Here is a 16,036-nt window from a genome sequence, read left to right as displayed (position 1 = left end):
TTAAGATAATAGTATTAACAATAATTGTTAAAGTATAGTTTTTCGTGAGGATAAAATATTAAGCATCAATAAAGTCCGAAGCACATGTGTTCATTTCTACCTCTACCTTCAAACTTTATGATCATGGTGATGGAAGGCTCCTACCATAGGACTGTGCTTTAGTGAGTTGTTTTTTTCAAGACTTAGAAAGAAGAAAATTTGGCAATTAGATTAAAAGTATTAAAACACCCAATCCAAGGGCACTAGACTAGCATCACTATGTTGTATTACGCTTAAGACGCTTATTATTATCTTCCAGGTGTTTTGCATGCAGTTATGTCCAAGGGAGATTAGCATGCAATTACCCTTAAAAGAACAAGACCAAAACCTGTAGAGCGCAGGAAATAGGAAGAAGTTGGTCAAAGAGTACAAACGCTTCAGTTATAAGTTCCAGAGACCTAATGTATAGCATGGTGACTACAGTTAACAATACTGTACTGTACTGTATACTTGAAAGTTGCTATGAGAGTAGATTTAAAATGTTCTCACCGGGCTTCCCTGGTGGTGCAGTGGTTAAGAATCCGCCTGCCAATGCAGGGAACACGGGTTCGAGCCCTGGTCTGGGAAGACCCCCCATGCCGCGGAGCAACTAAGCCCATGCGTCACAACTACTGAGCCTGCGCTCTAGAGCCCACGAGCCATAACTACTGAGCCCATGTGCCACAACTACTGAGCCTGCGTGCCACAACTACTGAAGCTTGCATGGAGGCAAGTGGAGCAACTAAGCCCGTGCGCCACAACTACTGAGGCTGCGCTCTAGAGCCTGTGCTCCGTGACAAGAGATGCCACCACAATGAGACGCCCGTGCACCACAACAAAGAGTAGCTCCTGCTCACCGCAACTAGAGAAAGCCCGCATGCAGCAACAAAGACCCAACGCAGCCAAAAAAAAGTTCTCACCATAACAACGAAAATGGTAATTATGCGAAGTGAAGGATGAGTTAATCAACCTTACTGTGGTAAACATTTCACAGTACATGCATGTATCAAATCATCACATTGTAGCTCCTGAATGTACACGTTACATGTCAGTTATATCTCAATAAAGCTGGAAAAAAAAGACCTAATCATGTCAAAGCCAACCTCTGTTAAACAGATGACACACATAAATGAAGATTTTAATTATATTAAGGAATTTCTTTTCTTTAAACATCTCCCTGATCACTAATTCTTAACTCAGCAATCACAGCAAATCCAACGTAGTTCTCGAACGAGCCTACTACAATACTTCGACCTAGCTCTGGGTTAAGTTAGACTACATGCTCAGGCTCTGTGAGGACAGACGTTGTGGCTGTTCTTGCAGCTACACTTTTATCCTGAGCATATCATAGGGCCAGCCGTTAACACCTGGTTAATCAGTGGTTCTCAACTCTGGCTACACATTAAAAAATCCCCTGGGGACTTCCCTGGTGGTGCAGTGGTTAAGAATCCGCCTGCCAATGCAGGGGACATGGGTTCGAGCCCTAGTCTGGGAAGATCCCACATGCCGCAGAGCAACTAAGCCCATGCACCACAACTACTGAAGCCTGTGCACCTAGAGCCCGTGCTCCACAACAAGAGAAGCCACCGCAGTGAGAAGCCCACGCAGCACAAGGAAGAGTAGCCCCCGCTCACCGCAACTAGAGAAAGTCCGCGCACAGCAACGAAGACCCAACGCAGCCATAAATAAATAAATAAATAAAATTAAAACAAATAAGTAAATAAATGTCAGTGTTTACAAAAAAAAAATCACCTGGAAGCTTTTTTTCAAAAAAATTTAATACTGATGTAGAGTCCCCATTATAACACACTGAGAGCAACTCTGAAATAAGACATTGGTAGCATTTTTTTTTTCCTAAAGCTGCAGCCAGGGTTGAGAACTATTGTGTTGAATGAATAAATGAATGAATGAGCTTCTCAATAACATTTCAGTTAAAGTTCTATTGATTAAAAAGTTTGAAAGCCGCTCAGAAAATAATCAAGCAAATGAAAAGATTTATGAAAAAAATGTTCAGTGCACTGCTATTGATGACAGTGAAAAATTACAAAACTTTAAATGTCTAACAACATAAGATTTAATAAACTGTAGCATAAATGAATATACAGCAATTTAAAATGACACAGATAGATATCTGAAATGGAAATAGTTTGTGACACACTGTAAAAGCAAGTTACAAAACTGCAGGTATCATACCTACATATTTAACAAAAATGATATCATAGCTATACTGAGATGCATACATAAAATTTGGAAGACAAGAAACTTTAAATAATGATTATTACTGAGTGACAAAGTTACAGAAGAACTTTTCTTCTTCCCATCTTTATTTTCTAATGCTTTCACATATTACATATACACTGAAAAATACATATTTACAATTTGATTTGCAATTTAAAAGCTACAGAAGATTCTTACTTATATCTAATCTCATTTCTCTTTCATTTCCACAGTATTCCTTTGGCTAGCATTTTTTTTTTTTTTTTTAAATTCTGTCTCAATTATCCTTTATTTGTAGTCTACCTTGAATTACTCTGGTAACCTATTGAGGTTTTTTTTTTTTTTTCCTCCAATTCGCGCTGTCTCGGCGCACGTACGTGTCACCAGCTCTTTTTTTTTTTTTTTTTTTTTAATTTATGGCTGTGTTGGGTCTTCGTTTCTGTGAGAGGGCTTTCTCTAGTTGTGGCAAGTGGGGGCCACTCCTCATCGCGGTGCGCGGGCCTCTCATTATCGCGGCCTCTCTTGTTGCGGAGCACAGGCTCCAGACGCGCAGGCTCAGTAATTGTGGCTCACGGGGCCAGCTGCTCCGTGGCATGTGGGATCTTCCCAGACCAGGGCTCGAACCCGTGTGTCCGGCATTGGCAGGCGGACGCTCAACCACTGCGCCACCAGGGAAGCCCCTGGCTAGCATTTTTATTTGCTACAGTGGTACCATCCATGAAGAGAAAGCACTGATGACTTGTGATGGTTAATTTACATGTCAACTTGGCTAGGCTATGGTGTCTAGTTGTTTGATCAAACACTAGTCTAGACGTTGCTGGGAAGGTATTCTGCAGATGTGATTAACCTTTATAATCAGCTGACTTCAAGTACAGCAGACTATCCTCCATGATGTGGATAAATCTCATCCAAAGAGTTCATAGAGCCTTAAGAGCAAAAACTAAGGCCTCCCATGGAAAATGGAATTTTGCCTCAAGACTGTAACAGAGAATCTTGTCCGAGTTTCCAGACTGTGGGCGTGTCCCACAGACTTTGGACTCAAGACTGCAACATCAACTCTTCACTGAATTTCCAACCAGCCAGCTTACCCTGATTCTATTTCTCTAGAGACCCTGCCTGATACATAACTGAAATCCATCCCATCAAAAGCTAACCACTCCCTCATCTCTACCTAACTCCCTCAGTTATCTTTGATTCCATTACAAGACAAAGTGAAAAGGATAAAGGAAACTCCACGGCCTACTACTTTCAATTACATTTTACGGGGCAGAAGGCTGAGATACTAGAGCTGTCTTACCATAGGTGTTTAGAGTGGAATTTTCTTCCCTCTGAAGGTCTTCCAGCCAAACCGCAAGCACAGTGGAATCTGCATTCCAGAGAAGGTCATTAATCTAGTAGGGAAAAAAGACCTGTCACTGGCCTTTACGTATTTACCCCAAAATCTTTATGATAGCTAAATTCCCTGCTCTCACAAGTCAAATAATCCCACACTTGAATTGATCCTTAGCTGTAAATTACTAACCTATGGAGTTATTAAACAAATCTGTCATCATATGTAGAGGACTTCAAAAAAATGCATTATGTTTAAATACTTAACCAAATGAAGGTGACATTTTTAGACAATCAAGAATATTTGAATATGGACTAGGTATTAGATAATATCAAAGAATTATTACTAATTTTGTAAAGTATGATAATGGAATTGTGGTTTATATAAAGAAAAATGTTCTCAACTGTTAGAGAAATGAATATTGAAAACATGATTTTTAAAATTAAAACCCTAGGAAATTTTTACAAAGTGTGTGTGGGGGGGCAGAGAGTAAAGAATAGATGAAAATAATTTTGCAAAATGCTGGTACATATCTGTTGAAAGTAAGTAATAGGTACATGGGAATTCATTAAACTCTTCTCTCAACTTTTAATATATTTAAATTTTTACATAATTAAAAATTACCATGATTTGCTTCCGCTCCAGCGAAGATCCAAATGGTACACAACCTCCTTAAGGTTTACATGTTAAAAATGGCAAGTATCTTTATCACTGGAAGAATTATGCTTTTGTCAAAATAAACAATAAAAATTGGCATTTCTATTTCCTTTCTGTGTTTTATCTAGGGTAAGGAAGGAATGCTATTTCTTCTCTACAAAATCTCCTTAGGAAAAACAATTTGGTTTATAAAAAAAAATTCAGTCATAGGAAGCAACTATTTTTATTACTGTCTACTCTGGGGCTTCTGTTTACATACCCATATCAAATACAAATCTTCTTCTCTATAGCTGTGGAAAGTCCTCTAAATTTGATGGTAAAACAACTCAGGCACCTACCTTAACCTCATCTTTAAGGAAAGGAAGTGTAAAATGTCCATGGAGGAGTCCATTTTTCTCAAAAAACACAACATCCTGCTGATTGGGTTTATCTTGCGTAGATGCAATCAAACTGCCTGAGGGCCTTAAAGCAAACCCAGAGTGTTAGAGCATCCAAAAGCTCATCCAGCTGGCTAAGACCAAGATGAAATTCAGAGAAACAATTTTTTTCAGCAAAAAACAAAAAGCCTCCATCCAAGGAAGTTTTAAATTCCATGTTTCCTGGCAAGCAGTCACCCTAGTGTGGGACTGTATCTGCCCAGAGGACAGAGTGCCTTTTCCTGATTTGCACAAGGGCTCTATTTGCCCACAAAGACTCACTTGGGTGAGTCTTTTAGACTTGGGTGAGTGCAGATTTAGACTGCACTTGGGTGACTTTTTAAAAGAACCAATAAATTATTTAAACCATTCCCAGTATAATGTCCTATAAAACCATAAACTATTTCTCTTTCAATTATATGACTTCAGCAATATTACATGCTCAGGTAGGTATTTTTAAAGACTTCTCAATCTACTGAAAACACCTTGATCGCCCCATCTTGTTTGTATTTGTCTCTAGAGTTTTAATTCAAATACATTTCTCTCTTTTCTCTGTCACCCAATTGCCACTCAAATACTGGTGGGAAACAGATGTCTAAAACCTAGAGACCTAGGTTTTGCCTATAACAGATGCTGCTGAGGCAGAAAATATTTCTTCTATCTATAATCAGGACAGCCATATATCATAAGCAGGTTGTGACCTGCACAAGGGTACTAGGCCAACAGGTGAATCGGGCCCAAATCCAGCCCGCGTGTTCCTCAGCAAACAGGTCCCCTCAGTGTGGGAGTTTGTGCAGGGAAAGGAAGCCCTTTTCCTAGTTTTCACCAAAGCTCTACTGCCCCACAGAAATTCAGAGACTGCAACTTCCCTTCGAAGCACCACTTTCTGTTTTACACAGTGGCTTCATGTAGGCCCTGCCTATACCCTACAAAGTGTGTGGGCCTTGGAATGATGAGGTCTGTGAAGCTCAGAATCTACTATTCAAACCACATTCAGACTTCAGGGAACTAAAAAAAGAAAGATACAGGCTTACAGCCAAATGAGAAAAAGTAATTATCTCTTTGTGTTTTATAAACACCTACATTCAGTAGGTACCACCACTCCCACCCTAGTACCAAGAAATTCTCTGGCAAGAAGTTAGAAGGTTTCTTCTCGCACTCACTTCCAAGCCAGAGCAGGTCCCAGTCCTGCTACAGGTTCACTGGTTGACTGTAAAGCAAACTCCCGGCTCCAAACTCTGACCTTTCGAGCCCCTATGTAGTAGAGAGAGGGAGAAAAACAACAACAGCAAAACTTAAAGCATTGTGATAAATGTTGTCAAGTCTGAACTTCCAAACACCTTCCTTATTAATAAAAACTGTCATGGTTTCACAAAGCCAATTAGATGAATCTTGTTAAAAATTCATATCCAGGGCTTCCCTGGTGGCACAGTGGTTAAGAATCCGTCTGCGGGGCTTCCCTGGTGGCGCAGTGGTTGAGGGTCCGCCTGCTGACGCAGGGGACATGGGTTTGTGCCCCGGTCCAGGAGGATCCCACATGCCACGGAGAGGCTGGGCCCGCGAGCCACAGCCGCTGAGCCTGTGCATCCAGAGCCTGTGCTCTGCAACGGGAGAGGTCACAACAGTGAGAGGCCCGTGTACCGCAAAAAAAAAAAAAGAATCCGTCTGCCAATACAGGGGACACGGGTTCGAGCCCTGGTCCGGGAAGATCCCACATGCCGCAGAGCAACTAAGCCCATGCGCCACAACTACTGAGCCTGCGCTCTAGAGCCCGTGAGCCACAACTACTGAGCCCATGCGCCACAACTACTGAAGCCCGCGCGCCTAGAGCCTGTACTCCGCAACAAGAGAAGCCACTGCAATGAGAAGCACACGTACTGCAATGAAGAGTAGCCCCCGGGGGCTTCCCTGGTGGCGCAGTGGTTGAGAGTCCGCCTGCCGATGCAGGGGACACGGGTTTGTGCCCTGGTCCGGGAAGATCCCACATGCCGCAGAGCGGCTGGGCCCGTGAGCCGTGGCCGCTGGGCCTGCGCATCCGGAGCCTGTGCTCCACAATGGGAGAGGCCATGGCAGCGAGAGGCCCGCGTACCGGAAAAAAAAAAAAAAGAGTAGCCCCCACTTGTCGCAACTAGAGAAAGCCTGCACACAGCAACAAAAGACCCCACGCAGCCAAAAATAAATAAATAAAATAAATTTATAAATAAGTAATAAATTTTAAAAAAAATTTAAAAAAAAATTCATATCCAACAGGTAGGAGGCTGGGCCAAATAGCCTCAAAGAACTCTTCTGATTCTTAGCTCTATATTCATTTAACACCTAAAGCAGCACATCGTTACCTCATGCGTGTAATGAAAGAAAACCCTCAAAGCAAAAGGAAGAAAAATTTATTTCCATACCTGTCTCTGGGCAAACAACACTCACAGCAAAAAACTGTCCATCACCACGCCAGGTAACTTGTGGTCTATGGTCATCCCAGGGCAAAGCAGACTCGTGCTAAAGAGAGGCAAAAACACAAATGTTACTGGTGGCCTTAAATGGCCCAGAATCAAACAAGCCTCAGGCTATTAAAGTTAAATTTTTATATAAGGTTTAAGCTATCTAGAAATTAAGTTTCACAGAATCCTCAGGAACCCTTCCAGAAGGGCCCTTAGACCCAAAAATCAAGAGAAAAGAACTTAAAACCAAACAAAACAAAATCTTTCTCTAGACATTAAAAAGTGGCCTCCAAGCATAGCAACAGGGAAAAAGAGCTACAGATCTAGATATTAAAAACAACAAGCTGAGGAATCTATCAGGTAACTATGTAAGGAAATTAATGTTTGTCTAAATTTAAGAGGGTAGAGTTTTATTCACTGAGTAAACTTCACAATGCTGCACAGAAGAGTTAAGAAGATGAGAGAAATGTGGGCAGGGAAGAGCCAGAGGAGATAAAGCCAGCAGCAGTGATGAAAACATGGACAAGCTCCGCATTCTGCAGCACTGAAAGAAGAAAGGTTTCCAGTGCCACTTGCATCTCAGTCCCGAAAGCCTTGAAGACAGAAGCCAATTCTGTGGGGTTGGGGACAAATGACCACCTGAGCATCCATCACCACATTCCAGTGACAGGCTAAGTCAGAATGGTGCTAGTGCCACAAGCTACACAGCAGGGAATACACAGCAGCCTAACAAGATTTATTCTCAATGAAACTGCCCTGTGGTATACACAAACTTCCTCTAGTGAAGGGTTAAGAGACAATATGAGTTACGCGGAATGTAGCCAGAAATAAATTAAGGATGGAAAATGTAACGGCAGGCAGTGTATGATTTCATCTATCCTAGAAGGTCAGCTCAGGGAAATCTCCACATATAACATAGACAAAGTGCTTCCATTTGCTCAGGCCCACATCTGGGGATTATCCTCAATTCCTCTCTCTCTCCCTTACCCTACATCTGATCTATTATCAATAAATACTGTAGCTCTATCCTTCAAAAAGTATCCAGAAAGAAGGAAAACATAGAGTTTCATCCAGGAAGAGAAATCAGGGGAAAAAAGACTAATATATACATACGTAGGAAAAGTATAAAAACATGCACGTGAATGATCAACAGTGAACGCAGGGCAGCAGCTCCTTCTGGGGAGGAAGGGGGAGGGTATCAGGAAGGGATACAGAGTGCTTCATTTCTGTCTGTGGTTGAGTTATTTTTTTAAATGAATATTGGTGACAATTATTCTCTATGTGAAAAAAAAAAAAACAAAACAACTTGGCAATAAAAAAGAAAAAAGGATCTTTCTAGCATGACTCATTCCCTAAGGTCTCCAAACAGCTTGTTTTACTAGAGCAGACGAGATCTGTCCATTACCGCCCTCTACCTGTGAAACAGGGCAGGACCCGATGGTCCCCCCAACCCCATGTCCTCAGCCTGCCTTTTGTCTGCAGAAAAACTTTAGCCAAACAGTAAGTTTAATCAGAGAAGTGAGAAAATGCAGAAACAAAGGAAGACAGTCCAACATGACTAAATAATAATAGTTTAGGCATTAAGCACAGTCAAGGACCTTTTTAGTTCATCTTCAAGGGCTACACATAATATTCTGAGCCATATCCTGTGAGCTGTCTTATAGATACTGAAACCGCCACCAGGTGGAAGAAATTAACTACATGATGACCAGACTGTGGCCATGACATAAGCTGCCACAAATCCGAGAATTGGCCTCAAAGAAATGGGAACAAACCGACCCTGGAAGTAAAGACTAACTGTACTTAATAATCAAGGTGATGCTGGTCAGACCACTGCATGACCAATTTCAAGATGACTGTCAGAGCTGACTGTACTGTTTCTGCATGTAGCCCCCCCTCGGCCTTTAAAGCTCTTGCCCACTGGTTGTCAGGGAGGGGAGTTGGCCTTTGGACAAAACTCGCCCCCCCAACCCTCCCACCCCCCAGTTGCTGGCATCCAGCAGAATAAAGCAAACGTTCCTTTCCACCAACCTTGCCTCTTTATTGGCTTTAGAGCGGCGAGCAGCCGGACCCCACTTTTGGTAACACCTGGACACCTAACAGCTCCTGGTGGCTAGCAGAACTTCTATTTGTTCCAAAGAAGGTTCTTTATCCATCAGACCAACCTTACCATTTGCATCTGAAAGGCGGCCTGCCTGCCTTCTGATCCATGGAACTGCGTCTCCTTCCTGCCCCAGCCAACAGTGATGAACTTGCCTAGAGAACAAGTGAGTGAGAATATGCAAGACAACCAACAAGCTAAATAAAATAAAAGCAGTTTCATAGCTACTCTTCATGAAGTTGGGTCCTCTGAGACCTCTCAATAGATTGACCAGCAGTCAATATTTTAAAAACCTATGGGGCTTCCCTGGTGGCGCAGTGGTTGAGAGTCCGCCTGCCGATGCAGGGGACACGGGTTCGTGCCCTGGTCTGGGAGGATCCCACATGCCGCGGAACGGCTGGGCCCGTGAGCCATGGCCACTGAGCCTGCGCGTCCGGAGCCTGTGCTCCACAACGGAAGAGGCCACAACAGTGAGAGGCCTGCGTACCGCAAAAAAAAAAAAAAAAACAAAAAAAAACCTATGTTCCATATTATATACTGAAGTGATTCTGAAGACTTTGAAATGCCCTTATTTTGGAAAGAGCTTTACTGCCATTGTATATAAATTCCCTTGATGACAGTCAGCACTCCATCCCCAATTTACAAGGAGAATGAAACATGAAGAATCTATGCAGCATATCCACAGATAACATAAAACTCAAGAAGAGCTGGGAATAAAATTCCAATCGTAAGTTCAATCCACTAAATGTATCCAACCTCCCTGCTAGTGTTGGAGGAGACCATGATTATGGAATTCAAGCCCTCACAGAGACTGACACACCCTAGTGACAGAGGCCAAAATTAGAATACAGGGCTTCTGCCTTCCAGACTGGGCTTCTTTCTAAATTATAATGCTGATCTTACATAAAATATAAAGTCAGTTGCTGAAATAATGCAGCCTTCTGTTCCTGAAGGTAGGATCTGGCATCCACCTATAAGAGGTACTACAGAGATGCCCCTGAAAGCACTGGCCAGATCCAGGACCCAATATCTCCCTCCTACAACTGATGCTGATTCTGACGAATCTGAGCTGTTTATAATTTCTATAAATTATGGGTCAGCATGACTGTCTCCTGTCTGCTCTGCTTGGGCACACCCAAGTATTGTAGTATCCCAAAGCACACCTTGTTGCTGTATACAAATAGTAGTGCCTATCCTGGTGCACACCCCTGGGGTTCTATCCGAAAGTTTCCACAGAGAGATGAAGGGTCAAGGAGCGAAGCAAGACAACTTTTCCAGTGGGATCAGATGATAAGTGGTGGAGTTACAGCAGGAATCAGCAAACTACAGCCTGCATTTGCTCTTACAAATAAGCTTGTATTGGGACACAGCCATACCCATTTCTTTATGTACTATCTTAAGTGCTTTCACACTACATCAGCAGAGTTGAGTAGCTGCAACACAGACCATATGGCCTGAAAGAGGAAAACAATTACTATCCAGTTCTTTACAGAACAAGTTTGTCGACACCTGGGTTAGAAGAAAAATATCTATTCACCACTCCACAGAGTGACTTTTTGTACTGACAAATACTGACAAATACATTTCTAAGACCTAAGACCCTGACTTGGACTCCCTCTCCTTTGATTTACTCTATTAGATTTTTTATGAAAAAGTCGGTGGGAGGAGCCAGGCCCAGAGCACTTTCCCATGCAAAGATGTGTTGGTTACTACCTCTGTGACTATCCTCAAAGCTGGATGCCCCAGAGTCCCACCCCGGGCCCTAGATCCAGCACCATACCTGCTCCCTGAGCAAGCACATCTAACCCCAAGATTGTCAAGATTCCCCACATGCCAATGACTCCCAGTCCACAGCTCTGGCCTCTCCTGAGCTTCAGCCCCTTCTACTCACCTGCTTTACTTGGTGATCCCATATGGCCCTTAAATAAATCCAAGAAGGAACTCATCACCCACCCCTTACAGACCAGCACTTCCCCACCTTCCCTCTCAGATACTGACATCTTTATTTCCACCACCTGAGCTTCTGACTAGAGTCCTACTAAACTTTCTTCTTCACCTTACATACCCAAAGCCTATTTATTTCACTTTCTAAACTGGTATTTCTCAAACTAGCTAGGGCAGGAGGGGAACCATGCACACATATTCCAAAAAAGTTTCTCATAATTCCAAAAAATGTACTCCTATCCTCATTGAGAATCAAAATTTTCCTGCATTTTTCCCTTTTCTAGTCCCACACCCACCTTCTTTATCTCTCACATGGATTCCTGTAGCAACCTCCTACCAGATCACCCTGTCTCGTCTCTTCCCTCTCCACCAATCAACCTTGCATCATCAGAACCCTTAATGACTGATCTCCTGTAACTTAATGTCCAAACTCCCTATCAAACTTAATCAAAATCCCTCCCCTTTATTTCATTCCACATCCATGTCCTGTCACTAGGCAATGCTGAAGTACTCACAGTTGCCTGGATAAGCCATGCTGTGTCAAAGGCTTCTATGAAACATCCCTGCCTTGGAATGAACTAATTCACTTGCTTGAACCACTCCCCCACCCTCAACCCTCATCTACCCAACACCAAGTCAGCCAAAACTCAGCTCAAGTCGGCCTCCTCTGGGAAGCCTTCTGTCCCCATTACTCCCTTTCTCTCCTTATGCTACCCTAATACCTGAACATCCTGTTATTACTGACTCCTTAAGGGAAAAGATGAATTAGCCACAGCACCAAACACACTGCTGGGTTCACACTACCTACTCAAACATTATTTCTGAACAAATTTTTTTTTTGCTGTACACGGGCCTCTCACTGTTGTGGCCTCTCCCGCTGCGGAGCCCAGGCTCCGGACGCACAGGCTCAGCGGCCATGGCTCACGGGCCCAGCCGCTCCGCGGCATGTGGGATCTTCCCGGACCGGGACACAAACCCATGTCCCCCGCATCGGCAGGCGGACTCTCAACCACTGCACCACCAGGGAAGCCCTGAACAAATTATTTTTGAATGAATAAATGAGTAGCACTTTTCTAAATGATTTCTTAGTAGAATGAGAAGTCATGAAGTTAGACCTCAGCAAAAGTTAAAATACCATCTCCCCCATCCTTCTCCTCAATCAGGCCAGCTACCTGGTGCCCTGAAGTTGGCCAGAGCTTCTTACACTCAATAAGCATCTCCACTCTTCTCCTCTTCAATACTTCCACAGCCTAATGCCCATATCACCTCAGCTAGATCTTAGCAAGAAAACAATATGATGGGTCCCATGAAAATTCAGGTCTAATCACTAGGAACAAAAATCAGCTCTCTATCCTGCCTCTCTTGTCTTCTCCCCAAAATTGTACCTCAGAAACGCTCTCCTTATTCTAGCTAGTACAGTCCTTTTCATTAAACCCCCTGACTAAGCCTGTCCTGGGGTTTGGGCAACAACTACCCAGGTGATTCTAAGCACAGATTCCTATTCCCCAAATTATTGACAAAGCCAGCTCTCAGACTTGGAGAGGCACCAGAGGTATGCCTTTTAAAATCTGGAATGAACTAAAGGAATGGGGCTATCAGTCAGTGAATTAAGTTGGGGTTTAAGCTTCATAGTTCTTTGGGCTTATTATGATGTGGCTATCAGTGTGCAAGACAAGTCACAAAATGGTTCAAACAAAGCTATACTTACTTTCACCAAAATCATCCTGGTGGATTTGCTGTTCCATGATTGGTTCAAACTCTTTGGTCATCATAATTAGGGTCTGTTGACCTTGGAGGAGCACAAACAAGAATGATTTTGTTCCCATTTAGCAAATCTGCCGTTCTGTAAGTATCTACAGCACTGGAAGCTACTGAGCTGGAGTGGAGGAGTTTATAGTCAAAACAGGGAAGACAGAAGTTATTCAAAATGTTCCGACTCTCATTTTAAAAAAAAAGTTTTGACTGGGTAAATCACCTAGTACTTATTCTCAGCTATTTATGTATGTCAAGCTATCATTAAAGTCCACATAGCCCTCTTCCATTAACTTCAACGATTTAGTCAGCAAGATATCTCTTCAAATGTATACCTCATCAGGGTGCTAGTTTGCAGAAACTCATCTGGAATGAAAAGACTTAAGGGAAAAAAATAGGACTGGGAGAGCAGTTCTTAGAATCAGTTTATTTTATGTAGCAACTCTTCCTCTTAGAGCAGGTTAAATATTGCTGACATTTTAAACCATAACTATGGACCATAGCAGCAACTTTTTAAAACAATATATTAAGAAGTAAAACTTAACTCAAAAACACCACATTCCCTATAGATTATCATGTTGGTATCCTTGTTCCAAGAAATGTTTTGGGTTTTTTTTTTTTGAAACCTAAGCACCCTAAAACTTAAGCCTGTGAGATATTAGGAGTCATGTTTTATAAAAGTCAAGAATTAGGGACCAGTGACAGGCTTACCTGTGGCAAGAAGCACCAGCTCTTGGTCAGGACTCCAACTCATGACAGAGATACCACTGGCTACACTCCCGACACATTCCAGCTGAGAGAGACATTTTTAAATGTTAAGGGAGATATGAAAGTATAAGCATCTCTGTAAATATTTACTATGACCTTAATCAAAACAATTAACAAAACACACAAAGGGGAAATTATTCAGTGAACATTTATTCAGTAACAGGTATTAAAAGACCAGGCATGATACAGACCATAGGGACTGGAAGTGACTACGGCCACTCCATTCCTCCCGTTAAGGAGATAAAAGATGCCTCTAGGGCTTCCCTGGTGGCGCAGTGGTTGAGAATCTGCCTGCTAATGCAGGGGACACGGGTTCGAGCTCTGGTCTGGGAGGATCCCACATGCCGCGGAGCAACTAGGCCCATGAGCCACAACTACTGAGCCTGCGCGTCTGGAGCCTGTGCTCCACAACAAGAGAGGCCGCGATAGTGAGAGGCCCGCGCACCACAATGAAGAGTGGCCCCTGCTTGCCACAACTAGAGAAAGCCCTCGCACAGAAACAAAGACCCAACACAGCAAAAATAAATAAATTACTAAAACTCCTACCCCCAACATCTTAAAAAAAAAAAAAAAAAAGATGCCTCTACAGTAGAGTTAGGGATGTAACCGAGGTCTCTGGGAATTAAGTGGGGGCTCAGAGCAGAGACTGACAAGTGGCCCAGGACAGTCCAGGAAAGCTTCTCGGAGGAGGTGCTTTGAAGGGTAGGAATAGGGCCAGGAGGAAGAAACTGGGGGGAAAATGTGCAGTTAAAAAGAGCACTTAAAAATCAGCTGCAACTAGAGCCTAAGGTATACATATACACAGGAATGATGGGGGTGGGAGGTGAGGCTAAAAAGGAATTTGGGGAACAGACAGTGAGAGGTCTTATAAGGCACAATAAGGGATATGGATTCTGTCTTGCAGACACTGTGATGCCACAAATGTGGAGGATCAGCACCATCTGGTGGAGACGGATGGATTGGAGGAGCTCAGTAATTAGGAAAAAGTTCTACACAATGTTTTGAAAGTAAAAGCATACCTTTTAAATGTGAGAAATACTAAGTAAGTTATACTTGATGGCTTTGATATTTCTCACCATGAACTGAGAATAAGATTTATTGTTGTACTAAATGGAACCGTTAAAAGCAAAGGTGCCAGAGTTAGACTGCCAGGGTTTAAATCCCACCTGATCACTGTTTGACCTTAGCCTAATCATTTAAGCCCTCTGTGCCTCAAGTTCCTCTTTTGAAGAACGGAAAAACAACAATCTACCTCATAAGGTTGTAGTGAAGATTGAATACAATTCTGCACTTGAAAAAGTGCCTGGCACATTGTAAACATTTAATAAATGTCAGCTGCTATTACTATCCTCTGATTAGTAATGACTTGTGATACAGATCACAACTAAGGGAGTAATCAATAAAGTTTAAAACGCTGTGGAAAAGGTGAGGCTAGAAATCCAGAAACTAAGCCTTATGCTAAGTAGAGAAGGAGGCAAATGGTTGAAATCTATCTTCTCTGGTAGTCACAAGATGTGCACATAATGATAGCATATCACCTTAGTGCCTGTAGTTCAGGGACTCTTAAAGTTAGCCATCAAGGAGAGGCTTATTCAGTACGCATAAAAGAAAACATAAGCCATATAAACATTTCAAAGACTTCATAAATTGAGAAATAAAGGTTACAGCTCAGGATCAGATTCTAGTAAGAGGTGAGCTATACCATACAAGAATGGCCAGATTAGGGTTTTTGTTAAGTTCTTATTTGGAATGTTCTGATTGTTCTAATTAATAAATGCAACAGACGAAACTGAGTTTTAGAAGAATCCTGAAATATAGCTAAAGCCATGCCAACAAGTTTCTGTAAAGAATTATATAACGTAAAGACTTTAATTTGCAAAATGCTTAAATATTATGGCTCCTGACATTTTAAACTTCTATGAAAAACTAGTGACATGAAACAAAAAAAGGCGTTTGAGGATGTCTAAGATTTCCCCCTCACTGATCTCTTCCACTTACCTGGTGTGTGTTGAGATTGCAAAGTAGGACATCTCCAGAAGCTGTGGCCACACACACAGACTCGTGATCCAGCAACTCCTGAATACCAACAATGCAGCCACTTCCATCCTCTGGGAGAAAGCCTTCTGCCACCAGAGGAATTTCATTTTTCACCTTTCACCAAAACAAACAAATAAGCAAATTAAGTCAATCTACTTTTAAGAACAATTCATCACACTTCCAGAAATACTTTTTTTTTTTTTTTTTTTTTTTTTTGCGGTACGCGGGCCTCTCACTGTTGTGGCCTCTCCTGTTGCGGAGCACAGGCTCCGGACGCGCAGGCTCAGTGGCCATGGCTCACGGGCCCAGCCGCTCCGCGGCATGTGGGATCTTCCCGGACCGGGGCACGAACCCGCATCCC

At 42.6% G+C, this 16,036-nt stretch overlaps 1 protein-coding gene across 2 annotated transcripts in view; it reads right to left on the bottom strand.

Annotated features, from left to right (window-relative positions):
- The window catches only part of ELP1 (elongator acetyltransferase complex subunit 1), a 65,438-nt gene that overhangs the window by 45,435 nt on the left and 3,967 nt on the right, over positions 1-16,036 (bottom strand). For both annotated transcript variants that reach the window (XM_082624499.1, XM_082624498.1), the window contains 8 exons: positions 15,637-15,789; positions 13,582-13,663; positions 12,827-12,907; positions 9,244-9,329; positions 7,035-7,131; positions 5,802-5,892; positions 4,561-4,684; positions 3,533-3,626 (listed from right to left, as the gene is read on the bottom strand). In XM_082624499.1, coding sequence (XP_082480625.1) covers positions 3,533-3,626; positions 4,561-4,684; positions 5,802-5,892; positions 7,035-7,131; positions 9,244-9,329; positions 12,827-12,907; positions 13,582-13,663; positions 15,637-15,789 — 808 coding nt within the window. The remainder of the gene's footprint in view (positions 1-3,532; positions 3,627-4,560; positions 4,685-5,801; positions 5,893-7,034; positions 7,132-9,243; positions 9,330-12,826; positions 12,908-13,581; positions 13,664-15,636; positions 15,790-16,036) is intronic.

This window comes from Mesoplodon mirus, assembly GCF_964341445.2.
Source record: "Mesoplodon mirus genome assembly, chromosome: 1".
NCBI classification, from domain to species: Eukaryota; Metazoa; Chordata; class Mammalia; order Artiodactyla; family Ziphiidae; genus Mesoplodon; species Mesoplodon mirus.
The sequence above is the reverse complement of the archived record's forward strand: the minus strand, read 5'-3'. Positions and strand labels throughout refer to the sequence as shown.